Source organism: Solea senegalensis, linkage group LG6 (genome assembly GCF_019176455.1).
Source record: "Solea senegalensis isolate Sse05_10M linkage group LG6, IFAPA_SoseM_1, whole genome shotgun sequence".
Taxonomy (NCBI): domain Eukaryota; kingdom Metazoa; phylum Chordata; class Actinopteri; order Pleuronectiformes; family Soleidae; genus Solea; species Solea senegalensis.
In genome coordinates this window covers 14,120,907-14,136,269 of record NC_058026.1, presented here as the reverse complement: position 1 = coordinate 14,136,269, position 15,363 = coordinate 14,120,907, and the positions used below count along the sequence as shown (strand labels likewise).

Genomic DNA, 15,363 nt, shown 5'->3' with positions numbered 1-15,363 from the left:
GAGTCGATCGGTAAACACTAATCTTGAGTCAATAACGCTTTTGATTCGAGGTGTCTGGCTGTAGGTCAAAACTTAAACCCTGTAGTGTGTTTTGTGTGCCTGACTACCCTTGTATGTCTGTCACTATGGTTTGCCATTTCAACAGGAGGCGGGGTGGCTCAGTGTTAACCTCCGTTGAAGAACCTGGTGCTAAACATTTGTTGTACATTTTCTTTATCACATGTTTTTATACGTCCATAACAGATGCACATGTCTGTAATTGAAACAATAAAGTCTTCTAAAATAAGGAGTGAGCAGTGTCGTCTATAGTGGACTGCGAGATGTAAAACCCTCAAACTCAGCTCAGATCTAACCATGTCCTGTCTAATGTTATTTCCCCGATTGCTCGCTGTACATTGGTAAGTTGTTTTGATACTAGATTACACGATAAAGTTTGCTTTCAAGTGCAGACCAGGTCATCTTAAAATCAACATGGATGACTGCCACATGTGTTAACATCACAACAACAAAAAAATCCACCTGAGAATGTCCTTAGAAACGTATTCATTTAGATAAAGTGATGGAGAACGATAGCATTCTCCAGGCAGCTGCCAGCATATTACCGGCACTATCGTTACAGAGAATTAGTTACTTACTTTCCACTTGTTGGCAATGTTGAGGAATTCCTCTGCGCAGGGCTCAGCAATTAATGCCGCATCTGTTTTTTGACAGTCAAGGCAAAGGATCGCAACTTAATTGTCATTGCCGATAAATTGTGCCATGACACCCAGGTAGGTGTCATAAAATGTTTGTTTTATCGATGAAATGAAACCACCTGCCCAACAATCCCTCACCTCTCGCCATCTTCAGTTACCATCTTAGTCTCTCCTATTCGACTGACTGCAGGCAAGTGACTTTTTCATGCAGTTAATTTCCAGCTTTCATGTCGGAGGCCAGCACACACTAGAAGTAAACAAACTTGGGTTAAATGATTTTATCGCATTAATCTCGGCTGTATTAATTGCAACGATTAACATGTCAACTTTGACAGCTCTACTTAAAAAATAAGAAAAAGATCTGGTTGTTTTAATGATAAGCTCAAGCTTTATTGACATATCTGAGATTAAAATGACAAGTTAATGACATCAGTTTCACTAAATGTTGTACATTAGAAAATTATTTTTGAATATAATGAAGTGGACTACGTAACAAGGTTAAAAGTAACTACTTTGAGTTTGATTTTTACACTGACAGCTCATCAGCAGAGTTTTTATGACACATTGGCTTCCTGGTTGATGAGATTGTTGAGGTCCAGCTTTGTTTTCTCCAGAGCTGCAGGTCTGGTTCTCCTTGTCGTGCGCACCACAGGGACGTTTTCTCCATCACTGCAGCCAAAACAAAATATGACAAATGAAGAATATGACAGAGACGGACAGCATGTACGTCTGACCGTTTCACACAGATGAGACTAAAAGAAAGACTCACCTCTCTTCTGATGACTCGGCTCTCCTGCTCGACTTTCTGCCTCCTTTAGCTGCACAGACTTTCCTCTGACCTGTGCACAAACACTCAGGTTACTCCATACTGCTGACTCAACTCATTTTCTTGGGTAGACGAGAAAAGCTCTAAAAATACATGGGCACTATCACATACTGCAGTTTTGGAAGTGTATATAAGAACCACATTACCTCTTTTAGTTCTCTTGGCAGATTTGCACAGATCTTCTGTTGCAGCTTCTGTGTAAATGACAGACAAAAAAAAAATCTGATTTGTGCCTTTTTCCTCCCTCACCGTTTGCTGCTTCAAACTGACAGATGTCAAGAGTAGGAATCAGATTTATTTTAATCCACTCAGAAACAAATTAGTGCAGTGTAACCGAGATAAGATTTGTGATGGAAGCTCGGTGGGACATCAGGTGGTCTAATGTACAGATTGTCACTTCGGTTGTATGTGTACCATCTGCATTGACATCCACTGGTTGTAGTGCGCTGGCACTGAGAAGCTCAGCCTGCTCCTTTGAGTCCACGAGTTGAGAAACCATCTTCTCCAGAGCACGAAGACAAACCCGATCCCTCACCACCTGAAGATAAGGACAATGCAGTGGGTCAAACATTTCAATCCATTTATCCCCATATTATGTGATAGAAAAAGGAATACCTTTGGGCTTTAAACAGAAAAAGAAACTACATCTACATGTTACCTGGAGCAGTGATTCCCAAAGACTGGGCCGCAAACAGATGGTTGGTGGGAGATTTATTTGTGTCCCCCGGGTTTTAATACATTTGCCAAACATTGCTTGGAAATTATGTTTGGTAAATTAATTCAGTTCTGATATTGGGGTTACATACAGTATATGGCAGTATATCAGTCGCTACATTATGCAATAATTTGCTCTTGTCATGATTTATATTGTGATTTAGGTTACAATAGTTTGCCATCTTCCCCATATAGGAGGTTTGGGAAACACTAACGTAGACCTTCAGGAAAAGGTCATTTGCTTGTTTTTGACATAAAAATGAAAATACATTTAAGTGGGAAAGAAATTCTGGGAACCTGTCATTTAAATACATTTCAAATACTCATTGAAATGTATTTTATGGAAATGATGGTAGTTAATTTAGTTTTTTAGGCTTTTTTTAAGATGAAAAAACATTGAAAGAGTTCAAATCCCCAAAACATATTTAATATGTAGTTTAGGCTGAAGTAGTTTTAAAAGATTGACTGATTTGAATTGAAAAAATATTAATATATAATATCTTTACAGCTGTTTTTGGGAAGCTGACATTTTCTGACGTCAGGAACTAATTTGTCAGGATATTAAAGGATCTCTTCAGGGTTAAAATGGTAATTTTGTAAAAACAAAAATCTTCTGTTTGAACAGTTGCATTTTCGTTTCACTGTACACATGTGAATACCTGTACAAGCTGCTGCAGCAGTGTCTGCAGGTCTTTCTTGACGGTCTCGTCTCTGCTGAGCTCCAGGTTGCTTAGAGTCTTGGCGTAGAGACGGACTTCTGGGGCTGTCGGGTCCTTCAGCATCTCCCCACACAAACGCACTGCCAGGTAGTCATGGACACACAACTCCTAGAGATAAACACATCATATACTTTCAGTCATTTCCCCCCTCATTGTATTTAATACACAATTTTTGCCCCATAGGTTTAGCTGATTTTCTTTATCCTTCATCTGACAAAATATAACTGTTTAATGATAACGTGTCAGTAAAACCTCCTAACTCACAACTCTTTAAGCGAGCAAGTTTTATGTTGAAGAATTCATGAAAGCTCAATGAGCCTTTACAGCTACTACGACACAGTAAACATAAGTCTGACGTTTCTCACCTCTGTGTTGGTCGAGGGTTTAATAAGTGCACTAGGTCGAGTCAGCTCCACAAACAGCTCAACCACATTGTTAATATCCACCTCAGCGAGAGGAGAGGTGGCTGGGGCATTCAGCAGAGTCCGCACAGTGGGGAGGAAACTCTCCTCCACAACCTCCTGGTGAACCCTAACACACCACAGAGACAAACTCCTTATTACTTTATACACATGACTAATCACTTCACCTCAGGTCATAATAATAATAACAGCAGCAGGATGTTAAACACTGTGCATGGCTGTAATGAATACCACATATTAACTCATAATTTGCATGTGTATGAGAACATGTGTGAACCTGCTCTCGCGGGTGTAGAGCTGGAAGAAGACTCCGAGACAGTGTCTCAGACGGGTGTCGTCCTCTGTGACGGGATTGTACCACAGTAACACCAGGCGGGAAAACATCTTAGCACTGGACATGTGACCGGTGTACATGAGTTTGGCCAGACCTTCTGCAGTTTCAGTTCGCAGGTCAGACACCTGAATAGGTTAAATAGATTATTAGATTATTTCAGCTATTTTACTTTCAACAAAACCTGAAACGCACATCGAGGTTCACGAGAGCTCACCTCGCTGTCGAGGAACTCAGAGAGCATCACAAGAGTACTCTGCGCAGTGTCCTCTGGTACCTCTCCCTTCTCCTCAGCCACAGGCGGTGAGTCCTCTTCCTGTCTGTCAGGTGACTGGGAGGGTGGCACCGTCTGAGTGGCACTTGTTTCGGAGAGCAGCTGGAAGCCGAACAACAGCAACAGGTCGATGATGGCCCGCAGAGCACTGATGCGGATCTTTACCTCATCCAGCTGTGCTATCTGAAGGGGAAAAACATACAAACCACAAAATTTATTACTGATAATTGGATCATTTTCTATTAGCTACATCCTAGTTTCAATATGAAAACTATTTGTTGGATGTTGGGTTAACAGGCACCCGTGTTAGGTTGCATGTGTGTCAAGTGAGAAAATTTGAATGGTTTCATTATTCGTTTACATGTTTTCATATACATTAAATGTTTATTCATGTGGATTGAGAACTATATAGTGCAGCACACCTTGTTCCTTTATGCTGTGGTTAAAATAGGTATTGTATTGAAAGGTAATGGGGTGATGTATTGCTATTGCATTACTCAGATGTCTTACATTTTAAAATACAAGTATTCTCTTAAGTAAGAATGACGACAGTAGCCATGTTTTAACTGTATCCACAACCCACTTAGCTCAATTTAGTAAGAAAAAAAAAGGCAATCCCAGAAAAAGTCAGAATTACAATAGCATTTTCACCTGTAGCAGCAGGACCATGTGGGTTTTAGCCAGTTCCCTGCTGTGCAGAGTGCATGTTCCCAGACAAACCACAGCCATGTTGCGGACAGCAGGGTGGGCATTTGCTATACTGGGCAGGACCTGACGGACAGAGAAATACAGTTTACTTGTTGCCAACATGACTCGACATAAACAATAAGCAAATCACGATCAACAGGCAGAATTAGGACTAAATTTAAAAATAATCTAAATCAGTTCCTATGTCTTGTATGTAGTTTGGTCACACATTTAAAATCAAGTCTCTTGCTGCTCTTTGTTTAAGGTAGTGGAACACAAAATATATGGTGACAGTACATTTCCTGTATCATATTTAAACTTTCATGTTAGAAGAATATGTCACTAAAAGAGATGTACAAGAGACAGTAACACTGATAAATGTCCATAGCAGACCTAAAACTATGGAGAGTAGGGCTGAACGATTCTGAATAAATATCTAATTGCGATTATTTTGACAGGAATTGCTCTAATTTTCATTCGAAAAATATATTTAAAGTTATTACTGTGTGATATTTGTGCAGATCTGTGAGAAACATATATGTTCTCTTCAGTCTTTAAAATAAGATGTGTTTAGCTCTAAACAACAATGAATTTAAAATAAAATTTTGACACACATTTTGGCTTTAACAAATCACAAATCATAGGCTGTATTTCGATTTCGATAACATTACGCTTAATTGTTCAGCCCTGATGGAGAGTAGCTTTATTTCGATTGGAGTGAGAGATCCAGTTAGAGGTTGTAATCTGTACATCAATGGTAACACGTTTGGTGTTAATGGTAACACGTATGGTAACAAGTGAAAAATATGATGAGGTGTGATTATATACCAGTGAGGACATTAAGGCACTTATGGTTGGGCCAATTCGAGTCTTGATGTTCATCTGCTTGAGCAATTCAGCACACATTGTTAAACACCTCAGAAGAGTCTCTGGGTCATTCTGAAACAGAGAAAATACAATTTGAATTTAAGTAAAAATCTTTCCTGGAAAAAAAATCTCAGAGGGACAAAACAGCTATGAACCTTCTCAGTGTGGCCCAGCTTTTCCGCTGGCTGGCTGCTCTCTGTGATTTCCCGGATGATGTGGTTCCTGCGGTTCTCCAGCTCTGTGATGGAGTCCTTCAGCTCTGCTGCACGGCTGAACTCCTGGGCGGTGATGCAGTCCTCCAGGGTTTGTTTGGCCTCCAAGATGCACACCTTCACCTCTGCTAGCTGGTGGGAGGAAGGGAAGAAAAGAGTAGCAGGGAGTCAGGACTTGGCAGAAATACACTCAGGAGGGTTTCCAGGCTGTTTAGAGTGGCAATGCACCACAACCAAAGAGGAAAAACAACAACAGCTGAGGCTCTGGGCCAGGTTACAACTCTCTAAGGAGCCCTTTGCTTTTACTTCCAGAGAAAGGATAGGGAGCAGGTGCACTGAATGAAGGGAGGCTAAACACCTGAGCTAACATTCACTTCCTCAGCAGATGTTTGGCCTTCACCAAATTGCATACTTTCCATGCTTATTTAAAACTGGAGAAAAACATATGGACTGTCAATCATGACAACACCCAAGGTTGTGAATGAATCTTTCCATGCCTACTTTGTTAGGTTATTGTAACCACAGTTTGTAAGCCAAGGTCAAATCAGGAAAAAATAGGTGTGGAAAACTGTTAAAGAGAAAACAAATTAACCTGGATAACCCCAGGCAAAGACCAGATTGCTGTACATGATCTGCATCTTCCATCCCACCTGTTAACGCATGCAACGCCTCCAAATACAAACCATCTGCCAGATGGAGGAACAGAAGTAGCAAATACAAACAGAGCACAGAAGACTGTAGAGGAGGACAGATCAGAGGAGATGAAGATTAATTAATTATGAGTAAGTAATCCTAATTTAAAACATCTAAATATCAGAGTTCAAGTACTTTCTAACATACTAATTAAAAAGATTTTACTAAATTAAACATTTTACAGCTAATATGTGATGTTTTCATCCATCCAAAAAACAGTGGGGTAGCATTTCAGTTGGCAGCATGTTGACTCACTTGGACCTGCTGCCGGCGGCTCTCGCTCTCATCCACTGGTCGACTGGCCTCCATGATGGGCTCCCTCACATCAGAGATGATTTCTGCCACCTGTGTAACACAGACATTAGTATCTGTAATAACTCCCCACCGAGTGGAAAATCTATTTACTGTTGTGGCATTGCAAACAAAAAACCTTTAGTAGTAACGGAGAGTTTAAACCATTCATCCATCACATGTGTTGAGCTAGAAACACTGATAAATGTATACCATATCATAATACAATTGTATAATAAAGACAAACAAGAGAATCAAATAAAAAAAACAGAAAACAAATAGCTTAAAAAAGGAGCATCATCGCTGATAGAAAACATGATAGAAAGGTTAAAAAAGGCATCAGATATGAGGGTAAAGGTACAAAACCTACTTTAAGTGTAAAATAAAACTCACAGTCTGTATGCGTCTATTGTCATCAGGCACAAGGGCGAGGAGTTTCTCAGTGAGCAAAGAGACCAGGGAGCACGGTGTCTGTGGAAGAGCCATCATCTCCTGCAGAACTGTCAACACGCGCTTCCTACAAACATCACAAAAAAGCTCAACAAGCCAGTCTGATATGTTTGCCCTGAATGGTAACTATGAGAGGAAAATCATAAAGGTCCAAGTATCTTAAGATAAGAAGAGGCTAAACAAATTAAGCAGAGAGCCTTCATAATTTAGAGTGTTCTTTGGACTCTTGTTAGGTTTAAATTTTTGACTAAATTAATAATGGAGCTTTGGATTTTGTTCTTACATGTAAAGAGTATTTGGCGGAAATCTTTTAATTAACAATGTCAAAGAATGTTTATATCTAACTTTTTTGGTAGACTTCAAATGTATGAACCCATTCTTGCATAGCAGATAACAGAAAACCCTTCCAACACTGGATCATGGGGCTGTTAGTTATAACTTTGTTATGATTTGGCACTATACAAATAAAATTGAATTGAACATTGTGAAAATAAATATTTATCTCTATACTTGGTCAGTTATGCAGAGGTATAAAGGATACAAAGTACACTACACACACATATATCTTGTCGCTCTCCTCAGTCCTCATCTTACCTGCCGCCCTCCTCATTTGTATCCAGGCATCCGATGAGATGGATGAGCTGCTGAGAGATGAACTCTTTGGTCATGACAAGCTCAAGCTGGTTGAAGTCAGCCCTCTGCTCCTCTGACAGCACGGGCACTTCCCTCAGATAACTGCAACAGTTGGATAAGAAATTATTCATTGACACACTCTGTGTCAAAGAAATACATCAGACTGTTCTCAGGGGGAAATGTCACAGTGGTACAAGAATAAATAACACATGAAATGCACTGCTGCAAGTAGCTGAGCACAACACCTGTCCTGCAAGAACAAAATGCTTTGTCACACACAGCCACACTAGCTTTTAGCAACTGTCTAGTCCATACAGTACTATATATACATACCTGCAACTGGTCACTTACCTTTAAATAAAACACTAACATGTTATATAATAGGGCTGAAACCATAAATTGATTAATAAGCAATTACTAAATTAGCCTATTTTGTTTAGTAGTTTGAATATTTTTTAAGACAAGTTCTCTGATTTTTCAGCTTCTTAAAAGTGAATATGTTCTTGTTTATTTGCATCATATTAACAAAGGAATCACTAAAACTGAATAATTTTGACATTTGAGATAATCGTTCACTTTGAAAAACACTGGCCAAAATTTCCCAGTAATTTGTCACAAATTATGAACCAAACGATGAATCGATTGATGACTTTCGCAATCGATAGATTAAGTGATTATGAACTTAATCGTTAGAAGCAGCCCTAATATAAATCCTTAAATGCAGCTAATGTATAATAAGCATGTTAAAGATTGAAAACAGTTAGGCAGGCAAACAGCTGAGTAAAGCAATGCATAGGAGGGATCTTTACAGAGTCCTTGGACATAAAAAGTATGAATGGCATTGAAAGGCATAATACGACTGAATGCTAGGTTTCACATTTTAAATTTGAAATAAGATTATATTAAATGTGTCTTTCTAAATTATTCTAATCTCAATCACACTGACCCATTTTCTAGATAAATACTGTCCAGCTGTCTGTGCTCTGTACATCAAGGGAAAAGCTAGAATAAGTCTTAATACAACAAATACAAATGGTGTTGCTCTGCAACAAGATCAGGAAGAGTTTGAGTACATGATCTCTTGAGGCCCCTGAGGTAGTGATCATGTGATCACAGCTATTTTTGAACCATCTGGCTTATAAATAACAACCCACAGACAAAAACAAAAGTGCTAAGCACCAACACAAAGTATTTCACTTGTCTGGCAGGAATGAGGTGATTTTTTTAAATACATGTTACACTTAATATTCATCACACTTATCTACAAATGTCATTATTTCATGTTAAACCTTGTTGCGCTTATAACCATTAGTTAGCCACACTATCAAAGCAAAGGAGTTGAAGTAAGCACACAGTTACATACACAAGGAGCTCCTCTGAGAAAACAGACCATCGCTTCAGATACCTGCAGTTACAACGATTAATGGTAAATGTGTTAGCTTGTCACAAAAACTAACTGAATACTACACTACCCAATTTTCTGACCACTTGTGGACATAAAGCTCCATAAATCAGAGGGAAGCAGCACAATCAGAAGACTGAAGGATTACACACACAATTTTTAAAATGCCTGTCAATTAACTGTGTAACTTTTTTATTGGCGGACATTAAATGTAGTAGTATGTTTTTATCAGTGTAGAATCGCTTTAAAATAAAAACTGTTTTCCTTTGGTAGCCTGCATAGTAGTAGTTTAACGGTGGTAAATCTGACCCTTACCCTGGGCCCACCCTTCAAGATTCAAGATTCAAGAAGTTTTTATTGTCATTATGAGGATAATGAAATTTTTGCAGAGACTCCCGGCTTGAGGGACACAACAAAATAGCAAAAATAACGAAGGACTTAACATTTAAATAGACATAACGAAAGGCTTAACCCTTAAATAAGACCCGACAAAAGACTTGACATTTAAATAAGACACAACAAGAGACTTAACACTTAATAAGACACAACAAAATGTAAAACCCAACAAAAGTACAGTGTGTGCAAAGTAAAGTATAAACTTTCACAATTGTAAGACCAATTGTGAAAGGGAGGGATGAGAAAAGCAGTCCCCATTGGATGTCACTAATTCTTATACACTGGACGTGATACTATATTAACTACAAGAATAAATCATATTATGGAGGCTGCTGCTATAAATCAATTATCTGTCAATTTACACTGCAGTAGGGGGAAAACATACAGCTGACAGAGAAATGTAAATGAATCTCTTTTCTTACCCATAGAGGTAGTCGGCATAAGTGGCAGCATCTGCCAACACTTGCTCCAGTAATTCATCACCTTCGTCTCCTTTAGCCTTGAAGAACTCACACAGAGCTCTCCAGTAAAGGACAGTCTCACAGGTCAGAGAGTCCACTGGGATCAGCTTCCTATTCAAGACACATACTTAATCTGTAGCCTTGGATAGTCCATCACTTATGTCACATGAGAGAGGCAGTTTGAAGTACATCACTGTACCTGCTGTCAAGCTGCACTCTGTCCTTCAGCAGTTCCTCAGTCGGCTTTTCTTTAAAGATGGCTCTCAGTGTTTCCAGAGCTGTTTGGGCACAATTCTCTACATCCAGTCTGTGGATCAACTCTACAATGTTATCATCCAGCCGAAGCAGCCAGGCAGGCAGGAGACGAGAGCAAACTACGTCCTTCACCGCTTCTACAATGCACACAGCCAATAATATACATTAGTTGAGCAAAACTGGAAAAGAACAATCTGCAAAGATTTTTGTCACAGGCTAATAATGCCTTTTTTTTCCAAAACGTTAACAGTTTCTCTGTAAGAATTGGCTACCCTTTGATCTAAAAGGTACATCTTTGGGTTGAACACACACAAAACATTACCTGAGGTGTCATGGAGGCCCTGCTGCAAAAGACCAACTCTCTGTGCGATGGTCAAAGCTTTAATGTGAACTTTGTCAGCCAGAACCTTAAAGAGAAATTTGGAAAGTGGACAATTCATAACGTTTCACAAGAACATGTGATCAGCCAAATTAGACGGCATGTGTGGCTACCTGGTAGGCTAGCTTGCGGACATTCTCTTTGATGTCCCTGGTACGTTTGAGTACTTTGGGCAGGGTCTGTGGGGACATCGCAATGCAGGACAGGACAGCACGTCGTACCTCAGCATTTGAATCATTGTCCAGAATCAACATATACGCTGAAAAGAGGAACAGAATTGAATGGTTAGAGACAATTAAGAGAATATGCACAGAACACACACACACACACCCAAATCTACCAAAACTAAAAGTTTACCCACAGACTGGTTATTAAAGAGAGTATACAAGGCCATGACATGACTTGCAGAACATTTGATTGCCAGCAACATGTTGAATTTTATTTCAGTAGGGGAAAAAACCAACCATTGATAGTGGGACAGTCAGGATCTCTTGGCTGCTGTAGACGCGTCATGGCCAAAGCAGCCTGAATTCTCACATTAGGGAACTTGTCAGTGACACGGACTAGCATGGCTTGATGGATGTGATCAAAGAGGTCATCATCAATCTGAGCATTCTCTGCCATACTGCCCAGCAACTTGTTGATCAGCTGGCACACTCGGAAACGCACTGCATGGCTATTGGCTTTATGAGACTACAAAGAAAGCGAAGTAAAAATGCATTCAACGTTTTAGTAGATGAAGCAGGATTAGAGGAAAAGAGGATTAAGGAAGATGTGACATAAATTTTAGCTTTTGGGAGTATGTGCAGTTTATTTCAGCACATACACAACAATGCCTAAGCAGATTAACTTTGCATATATACACTAGTGTAAAAAATTTAGTGCGTACCTCTAATAGAAAGTTAAAGATAAAACTCAGAAAAGGATGATCATCTTCATCTTCTTCCTCTTCCTCCTCCTCATCATCATTCTCCTGCTGCTGCTCCTCCTGTGGTTTAGGTGGAGACTGGAAACTTGTGGCAAACCTCGCAACAAACTCGATGACATTTTCAACTACAGGTTCACGCTTGTACACAATCATGGCGTACTTCAGGTAGTGGACAAATTCCTCATGGAAAAGTGTTTTGTCCTCGAGCTGAAGAAGAATATGAAGAATGTAATTAATAACAGATAAAAACATAATTGAAATAATCTTTTCTTTTAAACTTTTAAGTATTTTAAACATCGCTTCGTTTGTGTTTCCGTATATCCATCATAAAATACGTCAGGGGACTAATTTAGTTTATTTTGTACACACAAATCGCATAAAATCCAGAAGGAAAAAAAAAAATTAAAATGTGTCAGGAGAGGTCAAGAGGCCACAGGCTTATACAAAGGACAAAGTGAAGAAGAAAGCAAAAAAAGACTAAGGACTAAACTTGTAAAAATCAGAAAAGCTATAACAAGTCATTAAGAAATAGCACAATATAAAAAAACAAGGTGTTCCACAAATAAAGACACATTTTTTAAACATTTCCAAAAAACCAACAACGATATTTTGTAACTATTTTTTTTAAGTCATTTTAGAGATCCATATCTGTACACCACAATATCTAACTGAGAATTTTTATGATTTGTAAAAAGTGAATGTAAAAGTGATCAGCCTGCCTGGTGTTATATAAGTGAACAAGGGAATTCGATTTGAATAAGTTCCAAAATGATAAATGTAAGGATATAGGCAAAAAAAAAATTTTTTTGTAAACATACAGTGGAACTGAGAGTTATAGTCTGAGAGTAACTCGTTATAATTTGACTTACAAATCGAGGCAGAATTTATAAAGACTGGAGGGATATGTATTTGCCCAAACAATAACACTCAGATAAGAATAATTCAGGTTAATAAATAATAATCACTTTTCTACTAAGTGATTATCTACTAACTGCTCACCTCTACTACCTAGAATGATGAGATAAGTTAAAATACAACAGAGATAAACAAATAAAAAAACAAAACAAACCTGACGTTGACACGTTAATGACTGTTAAATGAAAGAACCAGGCTGACATATAAACAAATGGGACTCACCTTGTTGTAGCGGCTCTTCAGACTCGCCACCAGCTTTGCCTTGTTGTTGTGGCCTTTCTGTGCGCGCTGAAACGCCTCCTTAATATCCAGTTCATTATCTGTAGTCATCTCTCCTCTAAAGAAAATATATTAAAACACAGAGTCACTCAAACCGTCACCGAGCGGCTTAAATTCCGAAATAATGTGAACGACAGCTTGTTTTCCTCCACTGCGTCATTAGCGGAAACTGCAGTCCGACACCCAGTCGTCGACTCTCAGACAGAAAACTAACGTAACTAGCTAAGCTGTATGGAATAAACTTAACCCGAAATAAAATGACATCGTATTTCATCAGAATAGTTAAGTAAACGTCGTGTTTTACAAGGAAAATAAACTTACTGTGCGTTTTTTAAAGTGCACTTTCTCACTTCCCTCTCCTTGTTCGCGATGCTGCTGCCGCCTGTTTTCAAATTCAATTGTCGCGAGCTCTCGCGAGAACGCAGCAACGTAATCTCGATTGCTACGTAATGACGTTTGGTCACGAGGTGTGAGCGATGTTCACAACGTCTATTTAAACATTTAGTCCAGATGAAAATAACCAAAAAAACTGGACTTTTTTCACATTTTGTCAACTTGATTGTCCTTAACATTACTTAATCTTCAAGCACACAGTCCATTTTATTTGGTGTCCTTCTATATTGCTGTCCTCCAGGACACAAATGTGGCAATATGAGCCAAGTCAATATAACAAGAACATATTGTTCTTGTTTAACAATAAAAATAAAACCTCTAATATAAGACTCTCATGAGAATGGATAAACATCATGTAGTGCAGCCATGGAAATGATTATCTGGGTCATAATAATGAAATATAACATAAATACAGTAAATAAAAGTGCCGGTACTCAAACTAGAAAAATTGAGAAGTAATGGCCTTCAAGTACTGCTGCAGATATTTATTATGATCAATTAATCAACCAACAGTAAAGTAATCAAGAGCTATAGGTAATGAGTCAGTAATTAACATTCATAAAATAACCAGAATAACCTAAATACAAATCTTTCTCTTTCTCCTTCTTTTATTATTATTATAAAGGGTTTTATTTTGTCCTGGTCTATTCACCCATGAAGCTGAGTATAAGGTTGTGACGGTTCACTTGATGATTAAAGTTCCCTCTTGCAGTCTGTGCCCAGGGGACTTCACCTCATGCCCCACATTGTTTTTATCAGTTTAAGCCAGTGTGTAAGCCTTCTGCACCTGGTGTTGTAATGGTGATGGTGTTAAAGCAGCTGTGGATGGATCACAGCACAGCTCACCCTGTGGAAATGCTAAAAACATAGGTTCACAGTTGGACAGGGCCGAGCCTGGCAGCAGTGGGTTTAGTCCCCTCAGTTATATTTTCTGCACATCTTGTTAAAGCTATAAACATTTACAGAAAACTGTTGAAAACAACTAAATTATTGGATGTGATGATACAACCATGCAGATGTAGTGAAAGAAGATAAGAGTTGTTTCTATGTGCCTCCCCCCTGCTGATTTTGACTAAATTAATTCTTAAAACAATATATACAATGTTGTCAGCTGTGCTCCAATAACGTGCATGTTGACATGTAGCCTTTGATTTTAAATCCATTCATCTTATTTCATTAAAAAAGTTGCACTCTCACAATTTTCTTCATCCTGGTGCCAGGACTGGGCTTTTTGTTAAATGGCAAAACAGCATCATCCATCTCTTTCTGGAAATCAATTGAATATAGAGTACTCAGTCGGGGTGTTTGCTTTAGACCTGGGTGCATGTGGGTGAGGGATTATATGAGAGGTGTATTAACATATCAAATATTCATGCTGGCAAATGTAGACGGGATAAAAGTTTCTCCATTTGTCCATACACTTTTGTCAAAAGCCAAAAATGATGTGAATAATGGACTCTACTGTACCACCATAGAACATCACATTTTATGCGGTCGTGACAATGTCCAGATGTTTTATTGGAGAAATTGCTTACACTGTCTATAGGCATGATGAAATTATTATCTATTTGGACTTCCCAAGTTATAGTGTCACAGATGGCCCAATATTTGTATCACATGCATTAATTTAACCCACTTATGTTATGATATGGACTTTTGTTGTGCAGTTCTGGTGTTTCTCTCCCCTCCCCTTTGCTGTGCTGATTTTCTGCTGAGGCTGGGTGTGTCTGCTGCTGGCTGGAGGCCGCTTGGCCGTGCACCTGCATCTCATCATTTCATCCTCTTTCCTGCACTCGATGCCAGATTGTTCCACTTCCTCAGAGTGGTAACGCATGGCTGCAAAAACTTCTAGTGATTTTCTCTTCAATCTCAAAGCCTGAACTGAATAAATCTTTACTTAACCATTCCCCTGTCTCTGTGCCCACTTTTGGGTCATTCAAGAAAAGTGAAACATCACAACTTTTGTGAATCACATAAAATATTTTTGGAATTTAAACCACCCACCATTCAATTCAGATAACGCCTTTAAGCCAGTGCTAATACAATGTGTTACTAGATCTATGATAGCTGTTTTGATTTGCCATCTGCTTTTTTGTAATGTCAAACACAATAAAGTATTAAAATATAAATACAATACATAC

General features: G+C 38.8%; 1 protein-coding gene across 2 annotated transcripts; it reads right to left on the bottom strand.

Moving 5' to 3' along the window:
• Positions 1 to 1,060: 1,060 nt before the first annotated feature.
• Positions 1,061 to 13,235, bottom strand: ncapg (non-SMC condensin I complex, subunit G). Of its 2 annotated transcripts, XM_044029147.1 has the most exons (23): positions 13,151 to 13,235; positions 12,773 to 12,887; positions 11,597 to 11,842; positions 11,172 to 11,400; positions 10,821 to 10,966; positions 10,651 to 10,735; positions 10,273 to 10,465; positions 10,035 to 10,184; positions 9,178 to 9,219; positions 7,776 to 7,916; positions 7,125 to 7,248; positions 6,696 to 6,785; positions 5,691 to 5,879; positions 5,497 to 5,607; positions 4,633 to 4,752; positions 3,925 to 4,164; positions 3,654 to 3,835; positions 3,320 to 3,485; positions 2,895 to 3,062; positions 1,936 to 2,059; positions 1,668 to 1,715; positions 1,465 to 1,534; positions 1,061 to 1,364 (listed from the first exon to the last, which is right to left on the bottom strand). In XM_044029147.1, the coding sequence occupies exons 2-23, from the start codon at positions 12,878 to 12,880 to the stop codon at positions 1,250 to 1,252; spliced, it is 3,087 nt and encodes a 1,028-aa protein (XP_043885082.1). In that variant the 5' UTR covers positions 12,881 to 12,887; positions 13,151 to 13,235; the 3' UTR covers positions 1,061 to 1,249. The 2 variants fall into 2 exon arrangements, with proteins under 2 accessions (XP_043885082.1, XP_043885083.1); XM_044029148.1 differs by lacking the exon at positions 9,178 to 9,219.
• Between the last annotated feature and the right edge of the window lie 2,128 nt (positions 13,236 to 15,363).